The 12902-nt window shown below is 43.0% G+C and overlaps 1 protein-coding gene across 1 annotated transcript in view; it reads left to right on the plus strand.

Annotated features, from left to right (window-relative positions):
* Positions 1-815: 815 nt before the first annotated feature.
* Positions 816-12902, plus strand: part of UQCRC2 (ubiquinol-cytochrome c reductase core protein 2) — a 36086-nt gene continuing 23999 nt past the window's right edge. The window contains exons 1-8 of the mRNA XM_077448995.1: positions 816-943; positions 3700-3777; positions 3979-4128; positions 8658-8722; positions 10880-10936; positions 11180-11304; positions 11422-11519; positions 12009-12066. Coding sequence (XP_077305121.1) covers positions 911-943; positions 3700-3777; positions 3979-4128; positions 8658-8722; positions 10880-10936; positions 11180-11304; positions 11422-11519; positions 12009-12066 — 664 coding nt within the window. The 5' untranslated portion in view covers positions 816-910. The remainder of the gene's footprint in view (positions 944-3699; positions 3778-3978; positions 4129-8657; positions 8723-10879; positions 10937-11179; positions 11305-11421; positions 11520-12008; positions 12067-12902) is intronic.

Below are 12902 nucleotides of genomic sequence, written 5' to 3' on the forward strand. Positions count from 1 at the left end.
TCTACTGACAGTCTACTGCCTGCCCTACTGACACTGTCCGCTGCTATACTGACACTGTCTACTGCCTGCCCTACTGACACTGTCCACTGCCCTACTGACACCATTTACTGCTCTACTGACACTGTTACCATTTACTGCCCTACTGACACCATTTACTGCCTTACTGACAGTGTCCACTGCCTTACTGACACCATTTACTGCTCTACTGACACCGTCCACTGCCCTACTGACACTGTCCACTGCCCTACTGACACCGTCCTCTACCCTACTGACACCATTTACTGCCCTACTGACACCATCCACTGCTCTACTTGCTGACAGTGTCCACTTTTAAGGTAGGCTATTTTCACTGACATTTCTTTTATTAATCGAATCATATTTTATGGGTACACTAAATGCTTTTGTTTTATTTAATCATGCCACTTTAAGTCCCCCCACTTTTAATGCAATTTGGCTATAGCAACTGTTCACTGTAGCACACCTCATTACTACTCTTTTTGGGTAACCCAAGGTATTTTACAATCCTATAGCGTGTACTACAAAAAAATTGCCATGCGCCGTGAAAATGTTCGGGTTTGGCTTGAAGAAAAGGTGGCAACCCTAAAATAAACGCCTCAGCGCCACTAATAGTTCCATTTTCTAGAACAAAAAGGAGAATACAAAATGAAGCATGCACCATAGCGCACACACAGGGTGTAGCGGGATACTTTGGTTTTCTCTCAGTAGTTGTGTATGCGGGTGACCTCCACTCTGCCTCTAGTACAGGAGGGCACAGTGCCAGCTCAGGGAATGACTGACCCAGCAGCGTACTCTGCAGCACTGACAGAGTTAAAGGGGCGGCGCCGGGCATGCCGGGTAAACGGAAGTGGCCGTCCGGTCTTCCTGTCAGCGTCTGAAGGAGAGAGCGGTCATGAGGGTGATCAGCAGTGCCCGGGTCCTCTCTGTAAGCTATGGGGGGTATCTGGGTGGTGTCCCGGGCTCTGCCCGGACAGCGGGGGTTCTGTATAGCGGGACAAAGTTCGGAAGAAGAGCCCCGTGTCTGTGCGGCCTGTACCCAGCTGTGTCCCCGCACGGTGACCCCTCGCAGAGGAGGTGACAGGGCTAAGGGACGGGGGTGTTGGCGGTGACAAGCCGGGCTGTGTGAGGGGTGGGAAGACATGGAGGAGGGTGAAGGTCACCCCCTCTTCTCTGTATATGGTGGGCACACTGGATCCCCCATTCCTTGTGTACGGTGGTAATGATCTCGTGAGGTAAAGTTGTATTACCCTCAGATTTTAACCGCTTCGTTACTGAGCACTTTCACCCCTTTTTGCCCAGGCAGACTTTCATATTTCAGGCCTGTCACACTTTGAATGACAGGGCTTTCTTTTGATGGTATTCAATCGCCAGTTTTTTTTTTTTTTGTTTTTTGTTTTTGTTTTACTTTTTTGGTAAATAAACAAATATTTAAGAAAAAAAAAGGTTTTCTTTAGTTTCTATTATAACATTTTGCAAATAAGTATTTTTTCTTCTTCACTGATGTGCTCTGATGAGGCGGCACTAATGATCAGTGTACCCAATGCACTCATTGTACCTTGTCACACTTGCCGGTTATCAGTTCTCCTCATACAGAGACGGCATGTGAGGAAAGGATAACTGATAAGTTTATGTACCTATGACCAGCTGTGATTGGACACAGCTGATCTTTGGGTAAAGGTCCACTGTGATTGGCCATTTACCCAGATCTGTGATCACAGCAGTCACAGAGTGCTCCCCAGGGGGCACACAGGAGGCACGTCTCGGCTGTACTGCAGGCAGGAACTAGTTAAACCTGTACCTGCAGGTAAGCTTGTAATATGGCTCTTACCTGTAGGTACTGTGACTATCTTCTAAACATGTGACACTTAGGGGATAATCACATTGGCTCCAATTGATGATGTCACTGTGCATGCGTTCTGTTCTGCATTCTGTGTCCTAAGTGCTGGGTAAGGATGAGCTCAGGCGTGTTCACAAGGCGCATGTGCAGAGCCTGCCAGAAGTGCAGACTTCTTGGCGGGCTCTGCATGTGCGGCTTGCGAACACGCCTGAGCTTATCCTTAGTGCTGGGCTGCGATTTTGCATGAGTGACATCATTGTTGCCAGAGAGAAAGCAGAGAGCGCAAACCCAAAAGGAAGAGCAGCTGAACATGGACTACCTGGAGCTGTGACAGCTCAGTGCTGGAGGGATCTGCTTGATAGGTAAGTCTGCCATGATTTGTTTATATGCGATGCATCCTAGAACATTATGGCATAACACTGCATTGGTTAATTTTTATTCATTTAGTGGAGTTTACTAACACTTTAATAAAAAGTCCTAACAAGGCTTGTTAGTGGAACACAAATTCACCTCCCTGGGATGTCAGGAGCAGACAAGCTCAGGGCTGCAGTGCAGTTTTGAGTACATGGCTTGAAGAGCATGAAATCATTTACAGATCTCAGGAAACTCCGCTTCATGATCTGGACTCCTGATCAGAAGCAGTGACCAAGTCGGTGACCGCTTAGCCAGTGTGCTGGAAGTCCATGCTCAGCACACAACCTCAAGCCTCCATGGACACCTACATTATGGGTGGTAAATGGGTATTGTGTATGCCTATATATGTAAGGGCTCATTCACACTGGGCATACTATACCCCACCCCCATGCACGGCCATGTTTACCCACAAAAGGATGTTCCTGAAGTCCCATTGATGTCATTTGGGACACAGGGGCTGCACAGGCACAGCTGCTGTGTCCCAATATGACATCCAAGCAGTTGTGTGTCCCCAAACTCTCACTGTCTGTGCTTTTGGGGGCACGTATCCACACAAAACATATTGGGACACAGCAGCTTTGTCCTTATTAACATCAATTAGGACTGCTTGCACAGAATGCATGAAGCACCTGTACATCCATGTGTATGTGAACATGGCCCAGCATGGGCATACAATACAGTACAACCAGCATGAATGAGGAGTAAAAGTTTGTTCTCATGGGTGGCAGGAACTGCAACTCCTCTAAAAATTGATCCAAGCTTAGATTGGTTTTCAGAGGGGTTTAACAGGCACTAAAGAAGCAATATGTTGCCTCCTCACTATATAACCGTATAATTGCCATACTAGAGTGCCGCAATCGCATTGCACATGGTTGTCATGCAGTTGTGGCAAGGCCCGCCAGAACTGTATTAGACATAGATTTGGGGGTCAGCTCCGTCAGCGGAAAGCAACGCGCTGCTTTAAGTTACAGAGCCGGAGTCCATGGCCCCGGAAGGAAGAGGGGAGAAGATGAACGCAACCACCAGTGGGGACAGCACGGGCTTCATTTGCAGGTAAGTGGCATATAATGGGTTAGTATGCGATGCATACTAGCCCATTATGCTTCTACTTTGCAGGGAACAAGAGGAAGAAAACCCCATCAGGGTTTATTTTCTCTTTAACTGCTAAAATGTCAACGTGAAGACTTGTCTGGGCGTAAGAAGATGTCTGCTGCCGCCTTTGTGTTCTGTCAGGTTAGGAAACCTATTGGAACACATAGCACATGCTCAAAGGGCAATTTTGTTAGCAACGTCCCTTCCATTGCGTTTTCTGATGGGTAGTGGTATTCTGATAGAGTCCCAATTATGTGTTTTTATTTACATTTTGGATCGGAGACTGTAGCATCAATAGAAATTATTTAATGTTTGTTTAATGTTATGCTTTATTACAGAGGAGGCTTTACTCTGCAAAAGCAGCCACAAAGCCTGAAGCGGCTGGCAAGGCTCACCTTCCTCCTGAGGAGCTTGAGGTAAGTTGTTCGCACTCGGGGGGGATTCTGTTTTTGTTACTGGTTTTCTGCGTGTATGTCTGTATGGTGCATATGTGTTTTTTTAATTTTTTTTTTTCTTTGAGAAGAATGTGTCCTCCTTACAGGTTTTATATTTTGCCATTTTATGTATCTTATCACCAGCTTCTAGCTCTTGATACATGCTTGTATATTGTTTTACAGATTACAAAGTTGCCAAATGGGCTGGTTGTCGCCTCTCTAGAAAACTACTCCCCATCTTCTAGGATCGGAGTGTTTATAAAGGCAGGAAGCAGATATGAATCCGCCAACATTTTGGGTGTTAATCATGTTTTACGACTTGCTTCTAACTTGGTAAGTCTCATTCTTAAAGAGGGATCTTCACCCTAGAAATAAAAAAGTCACCAGTTACAAATATTGTAGCTGTTAGGAAGAACAGCAGTGCTCAATCTGAGTGTAAAAATATTAAGATTTATTGTGGTCAAAAGACAAATGGCAACTCGCATTGTGACAGTTAAAATCAGGCTCATCATATAGTAAGGGCTTCCAATGGAAGTCTCACAACAAGGGAACCTTAGACCAAGATAGGCGTACTGGTTGGATGAATAAACTTGCAGGATCAAGTAAACACAAAAGCGGTTCACCAAACTAAGTTCCGCATTAATAGTACTGAGAAATGCACGTATATCAGTAACTCTCATGGGAAGAAAAAATTGTACTTTTTTTGTTTGTAATCAATGAGCGGTCGGCCCATACATTTGGAATGGGGAGCCTCTTCCTTCAACTTACAGCCTGTAAAGTCCGGATGTCAGGCTGGATGACAGTTAAGATGAGGAAATACTGTAGCTGCTGACTTTTAATAAAAGGAATTCAGCACTGTCCTCATCTGAGCCAGTTCATCTGCCTTCAGGTCTCCGGTGCCTGCATGCTTACTGCAGGAAGTTGGCTGGCTTCCCACTGCATATGTACACCCTGTGCTTTGCGAGTGTTCCTGCAGCCTTCTGGGACCTTTTACGTATCCCAGAAGACTGCGGACAAAGAGGGGGGGCAGAACTTCCACTCAGATTGCCTAGGTGATGCAAGCAAAAGTGGAAGCGGGTAGCTATCAAAACCATGTACCCACTTCCCAAAGAAAAATATAATATCCAGATGTGCTAGGGGAGGAGGACATAAATCAGAACTTCCACTTTTGGGAGTTCTGCTTTCATTTACCATGTGTCTGAGAGACTGTAATGGATTATCCCCTAAAACACATGGATACATAGTGACTGGTATAATTGTTGCACCTGCAGAAAAAGTTTTTAATTTAAATTCACTGCTGTCTTTTGCAGCTTCTTAGCAGTCTACAAATACTGTATAAGTGCAAAATGACATTATTCAGTGTTCTATTTGTGTGTATGTACAGTATCTCACAAAAGTGAGTACACCCATCACATTATTGTAAATATTCTATCTTTTCATCTGACAACACTGAAGAAATTACACTTTGCTACAATGTAAAGTAGTGAGTTTACAGCTTGTATAACAGTGCAAATTTGCTGTCCCCTCAAAATAACTCAACACACAGCCATTAATATCTAAACTGCTGGCAACAAAAGTGAGTACACCCCTAAGAGAAAATGTCCAACTTGGGCCCAATTTGCCATTTTCCCTACCTGGTGTCATGTGACTCTTTACTGTTACTAGGTCTCAGGTGTGAATGGGGAGCAGGTCTGTTGAATTTGGTGTTATCACTCACACTGTCTCATACTGGTCACTGGAAGTTCAACATTGCACTTCATGGCAAAGAAATCTCTGAGGATCTGAAAAAAAGAATTGTAGCTCGACATAAAGATGGCCTAGGCTATAAGAAGATTGCCAAGACCCTGACACTGAGCTGCAGTGTAGTGGCCAAGACAGGTTCCACTCAGAACAGGCCTCGCCATGGTCGACTAAAGAAGTTGAGTGCACGTGCTCAGCGTCATATCCAGAGGTTGTCTTTGGGAAATAGACATATGAGTATTGCCAGCATTGCTGCAGAGGTTGAAGGGGTGGGTGGCCAGCCTGTCAGTGCTCAGACCATACGCCGCACACTGCATCAAATTGGTTCCATGGCTGTCGCCCCAGATGGAAGCTTCTAAAGATGATGCACAAGAAAGCCTGCAAACAGTTGTCTGAAGACAAGCAGACTAAGGACATGGATTATTGGAACCATGTCCTATGGTCCGATGAGACCAAGATAAATGTATTTGGTTCAGATGGTGTCAAGTATGTGTGGCGGCAACCAGGTGAGGAGTACAAATACAAGTTTGTCCTGCCTACAAGCATGGTGGTGGGAGTGTCATGGTCTGGGGCTGCATGAGTGCTGCTGGCACTGGGGAGCTACAGTTCATTGAGGGAACCATGAATGCCAACATGTACTGGGACATACTGATGCAGAACATGATCCCTTCCCATCAGAGACTGGGCTGCAGGGCAGTATTCAAACATAATGACCCCAAACACACCTCCCAAGATGACCACTGCCTTGCTAAAGAAGCTGAGGGTAAAGGTGATGGACTGGCCAAGCATGTCTCCAGACCTAAACCCTATTGAGCATCTGTGAGGCATCCTCGAATGGAAGGTGGAGGAGCGCAAGGTCTCTAACCTCCACCAGCTCTACGATGTTGTCATGGTGGAGTGGAAGAGGAATCCAGTGGCAACCTGTGAAGCTCTGATGAGCTACATGCCCAAGAGGGTTAAGGCAGTGCTGGAAAATAATGGTGGCCACACAAAATATTGACACTTTGGGTGCAATTTGGACATTTTCCCTTTAGAGGTGTATTCACTTTTGTCGCCAGGGGTTTAGACATCAATGGCTGTGTGTTGAGTTATTTTGAGGGGACAGCAACCTTACACTGTTATACAAGCTGTACACTCACTACTTTACATTGTAGTAAAGTGTCATTTCTTCAGTGTTGTCACATGAAAATATATAAAATATTTACAAAAATGTGAGGGGTGTTCTCACTTTTGTGAGATACTGTATGTATACACACACCGGCCACTTTATTAGGCGCACCTTGCTAGTACCGGGTTGGACCCTTTTGACTTAAAGCGGACCTCCACCCTGAAGTGGAAGTTCCGCTCATCTGATCCATCCCCCCACCCCCCACCCCCGGTGCCACAATTGGCACCTTTCAGGGGGGAGGGGGGTGCAGATACCTGGATAATCCAGGTATCTGCACCCATTTCCGGGACAAGCTAGCCGCTAGCCGACAAGATGCCCCGCCCCCCGTTGTGTTCTGGGAAACACACAGTTCCCAGGACACAGCAAAGACCAGTGGAGAAGCGCATCGCGACTCGCGCATGCACATTAGGGAACCGGGCAGTGAAGCCGCAATGCTTCACTTCCCGATTCCCTGACAGAGAATGGCGGCGGGGCAGCGGAGAGACAAGCGATTGCTCGTCATCTGCCGCCGACATCGCTGGACCCTGGGACAGGTAAGTGTCAATTTATTAAAAGTCAGCAGCTGCAATATTTGTAGCTGCTGGCTTTTAATAATTTTTTTTTTTTAAAGGTGCAGAACCGCTTTAAGAACTGCCTTAATTCTTCATGGCATAGATTCAACAAGGTGTTAGAAATATATTCCTCGGATTTTGGTCCATATGACATGATAGGATCACGCAGTTACTGCAGGTTTGTCGGCTGCACATCCATGCTGTGAATCTCCCGTTATACCACATCCCAAATGTGCTGTATTGGATTGAGATCTGGTGACTGTGGAGGACATTGGAGTACAATTACCTCATTGTCATGTTCAAGAAACCAGTGGTGAGATGATTTAAGCTTTGTGACATGGTGCATTATCCTGCTGGAAGGAGCCATCAGAAGATGAGTACACTGTAGTCATAAAGGGATGGAAATGGTCAGCAACAATACTCAGGTAGTCCGTGGCGTTTAAATGATGCCCAATTGGTACTAAGGGGCCCAAAGTGTGCCAAGAAAATAGCCCCCACATCATAACGCCACCGTGAACCTTTGATACAAGGCGGAATAAATCCATGCTTTCATGTTGTTTAAGGCAAATTCTGACCCTACCGCTTGAATGTCGTAGCTGAAATCCAGACTCATCAGACCAGGCATCGTTTTTCCAATCTTCTATTGTCCAATTTTGGTGAGCCTGTGCGAATTGTATGCTCAGCTGTCCTTAGCTGATAGGAGTGGCAAATGGTATGGTGTCTTCTGCTGCTGTAGCCCATGTGCTTTAATGTTCGATGTGTTGTGCGTTGAGATAATCTGCATACCTTGGTTATGAGTGGTTATTTGAGTTACTGCCTGCCTTTCTTCATCTTGAACCAGTCTACCCATTTTTCTCTGACATCAACAAGGCATTTTCATCCACATAACTACCACACACTGGATATTTTCTCTTTTGCAGACCATTCTCTGTAAACCCTAGATATGGTTGTGCGTGAAAATCCCAGTAGATCCGCAGTATTTGAAATATTCAGACCAGCACCAACAACCATGACACGTTTCAAGTCACTTAAATCCCCTTTCTTTTCCATTCTGATGCTTGATTTGAACTTCAGCAAGTCCTCTTCACCATGTCTAGATGTCTACATGCGTTGAGTTGCTGCCATGTGTTTGGCTGATTTAGCAGTTTGTGTTACCAAGTAATTGAACAGGTGTACCTAATAAAGTGGCCGGTGAGTGTATGTGTTCTCTGCTGTTGAGGCAACTAAACTGGATTAACATGTTCTTCAGTCATGACAGTTTATGGGAAAGCACTAAAATGGTTTATTTGTAATGAGAAATCTCAGATGTGTATTGGGCACAGAACGGGCTTGATACCAGGGGCATACTTGTTTTACATAATTTAGGCATATGTATTTTACCAAAACCGTTTTTTTTTTCCTAGACAACTAAGGGAGCCTCCGCTTTTAAAATTACCCGTGGTCTTGAAGCTGCTGGTGCTAGCTTAAGGTTTGTGCTTTAATTCACTGCTAAAAATCTCATGGCGGGTGACTGTAAAATGTTGGCTGTGCCAGTCTTATAAAATACAGTGCGTCCGGGAAGTAATTACAGCACTTCACTTTTTCTACATTTTTATGTTACGTTGATTACAAAATTGATTATGTTTATTTTCCTCAATTCTACAAACAATAACAACATAATGACAACGTGAAAAAAGTTTGTTTGAAATCGTTGCAAATTTATTGTAAATAAACAAAAAAAATCCCATGTACATAAGTATTCAAAGCCTTTGCCATGACACTGAAAATTAATCTCAAGTGTTTCCTGTTTCACTGATCATCCTTAACCACTTGCCTACTGGGCACTTAAACCCCCCTCCTGCCCAGACCAATTTTCAGCTTTCGGTGCTCTCACACTTTGACAATTACTCAGTCATGCGACACTGTACCCAAATGAATTTTTTGTCCTTTTTTTCCCACAAATAGAGCTTTCTTTTGGTGGTATTTAATCACCTCTAGGTTTTTTTTCTTTTTTGCGCTATAAATTAAAAAATAACGAAAATTGCGACAAAATAAATGCATTCTTTATTTCTGTGATAAAATTTTGCAAATTATTCATTTTTTTTTTTTCTTCATAAATTTTGGCCATAATTTATACTGCTACATATCGTTGGTAAAAATAACCCAAATTAGTGGATATTATTTGGTCTTTGTGACAGTTAGAGAGTCTACAAGCTGTGGTGTGATGTACTGGTGGCCTATCTCATTTCTTGTGACCCGAACAAGCCAGAAAATTACAAATAATCCCCAAATGACCCCTTTTTTTGAAAGTAGACATTCCAAGGTATTTAGTAAGAGGAATGATGACAGGTGGCACTGGGGGCAGGTGGCACTGGGGGCAGATGGAACTGACGGGGCAGATGGCAGCGGGGACAGATGGGCACTGCATTTTTTTTTTTTTTTTTTTTTTTTTTTTTTTTTTACACTGACCGCTGCAGAGATGCAACGGTTCATCTGTCCCTCCTCACACACTGTGTGCTTACATATGAGATCATCTCTCATTGGGCACGCCTTTTACATTGTAAACGTCCGCTGTGATTGGCCGTTTACAACGATCTGAGACTGGCTGTGTCCGAGGGAAACGGCCAGCACAGAACTTCCCCGATGCGCGCCCAGGGCGGCGCGCATAGGGGAAGTTAAAGGGAAGATGTCCAGGGATGGCCTCGCGGCAGAAGGCGTCCGCGCTGCAGCCGTCTTTTGGCTGTAGCGCGGGCGAGAAATGGTTAAAGTGGTTGTAAACCCTAAAAAAAACAAAAACCTCCAAGACAAAGGCATAATGAGCTAGTATGCATAGCATGTTAGCTCATTTATGAATTACTTACCTGAGATTGAAGCCCCCGCAGTGGTCCTCGCTCACTGCTCTAGCGGTTGACATCTCCCCCGGGTTACATCTGGTTATCGCGGTTCTGGCTTTGTGATTGTCCGGAGCCGTGATGATGTCGTTCCCACGCTTGCTCGTGGGAGCCGCAGGTAACGCCACAGTATAACTGAAGCAACGGCACGTTGCTTAAGTGTTATTTCTTCAATGCTATCACATGAATAGATATAATAAAATATTTACGAAAATGTGAGGGGTGTGTGTGTGTGTGTGTGTGTGTGTGTGTGTGTGTGTGTGTGTGTGTGTGTGTGTGTGTGTGTATGTATATATATATATATATAATTTTAGTTTACAAAGACTTCAAACTTCTTTCACGTTGTCATTATAGGGTTTTAGAATTTTGAGGAAAACAATGAATTTAATCCATTTTGGAGTAAGGCTGTAACATAACAAAATGTGGAAAAAGTGAAGCTCTGTGAATACCTTCTTGGATGCACTGCATAGCTGGTGTGGAGGAACTACTGAGATCACATACGGTCATCATTTGTGTTTTGAGTCACTAAATGTCTGTTTATGCTTTGTGGATTACAGGTTCATAGGATGTGCTACAGAAATAATTTTTTTGATTTTTATATATATATATACACACACACACACACACATATTTTTTTTTTTTCCTATGTACATTTTGGATTATTTTTTATTTAGTTTTTTTTCCTTGAAAAGTTCTACTAAGCTCTTCTTGCAGTTACTGTGTGGAAGACTGATATGGTATTTGTTTCTCTGCAGTGTGACATCAACAAGGGAAAACATTGTGTACTCAGTGGATTGTCTTAGAGATTATGTGTAAGTAAATCAAAATACTTGGGTGATTTGTTGTAGAGCCAATGGCTCCTGCTGCTGTCAATCTACCCAGTGAGGAGGGAGAGAGTGCAGAGCACAGCCCTGGATCGAGTTCTCAGACTTAACTTAATGGTTGGAAATCCAATACTAGTAATTCCCTTTTGGATTTTATTTATAACAGATTTTAGATGAATATACGAACTACTCCAAAAGAATTTGGAATTTGATTTTCTTTTTTTTTCTTAGGGATACTGTAATGGAATATCTTATTAATGTTACAACTGCTCCAGAATTTAGAAGATGGGAGGTCGCTGAACTTGGTGGCAAAGTAAAGACTGATAAGATTTTGGCTTACCAAAATCCCCAAGTTGGTAAGCAGTGAGGGTTATTTTTCATTTCTATTGATGTTGTGGAAAGTGTATTTTGTGAATAAGTGTTTGAAGTGTTAAATATTTTAATATGAAGTGTCTTATTTTTTTCTTCTACAGGTGTCTTGGAAAATCTTCATGTTGCTGCTTACCGTAATGGTCTTTCTAATTCGTTGTTCTGTCCTGACTATAGAATTGGAAAAGTTTCTCCAGATGAGGTAACCAGTTTTTCACCTTGTAAAAAACAAATCTACGGGCTCAATTTACAAAAGAATATTGCTTGCGATCTTTAGATCACGTGACTCATTTGATCCAAATATCGCATGCCATATTGAAAATCTAAGTTCACTATCCGTTTATGTGGTATTTGCAAAAAAAAAAAAAGAAATGCATGGGAAATACCGCATACACAGATCTAAAATGTATTATTAAAAAAATTATAATTGTTAAATGCAGACTATCCCCTGCACTTTTTATTCAGCTGTCAGCCGTGGATTCCCAGTTGACCAGTGAACACAAAGGAGCCAGTGTCGGGATTCCCCTGCAAGCCATACCCAGGCCCTTTGGGTCTGGCATGAATTTTTCTTGCACAAGATATAAACATGTTTTTGGAGATGGAGAAAGGGAAATTGAGTGTAGAAAGGTTTGCTTCAGCATATGTTTACATTTATCTTTTTTTTTTTCTTTTCTTTTTCTTTCTCCTTCAGTTGCAGCAGTACGTGCAGAATCACTTCACAAGTGCAAGAATGGCCCTCGTTGGTTTGGGTATGTATATTGTGAGTTGAAATTGTATATTTGCAGAACATAACCAGAGGATCTAGTGTGCAGATCCAATGCTAGTAAGATCATGCACTTGAACCACTTGCCATCTAGGGAAATGAAGACATTTTTTCACTTGCATGTTAAAATCTTAATTTTTTGCTAGTAAATTACTTGGATTCCTTAAACATTCTATAGTTTCTGAAAGCGGAGGCATTGCTTTTATATTGCACAATATTTTCTCAGCCATTTATCAATAGATTTTTAGTGCACACAAACACAATATAATACCATCTTTTTTGTAAAATATACATGACGTTGCACTGAGTAAATGGATACTAAAAATGTCAAGATTTAAAATTGTGAATGCTTGTGAAATGGCGACAAACTACCGTACCTAAATTATTCCTAGGCGGCACTTTGAAAATTGTCTTTATTGAGAGTATTCACACATACAATATGGGACAGTCAAGGTGTGGTAAAACACATGAAAGGACATCAGGCATGAAATAACATTGGATAACGCACTGATTGTAGATACTGTCTTTCTGCGTACTGTCACTCCACGCTTTGCACCCCACGTGGGATCAGACTGAGCTAGGGGTAGCCGGACAGTTCAGCCCATTACTTCCGTTTACTTCAGAGTATTACTAGAAAAATTATCAACCATTATAATAAAGAACTGTTAGGTCTACGACCCTGGGCTATGGTTGACTAAAGTTGTTTAAACCTTTAGCAACTGTAGAGTTAGGTGGGACGAACGTTTTTGAAAGGGAGTTCTATCACCAATAATACAAATCTTTTGCCTACAGAGGCTGATAAGTGTACTGGGTACAAGAAGA

This window comes from Lithobates pipiens, unplaced genomic scaffold (genome assembly GCF_037356315.1).
Source record: "Lithobates pipiens isolate NorthernLeopardFrog02 unplaced genomic scaffold, aLitPip1_a1.2 Scaffold_22, whole genome shotgun sequence".
NCBI lineage: Eukaryota > Metazoa > Chordata > Amphibia > Anura > Ranidae > Lithobates > Lithobates pipiens.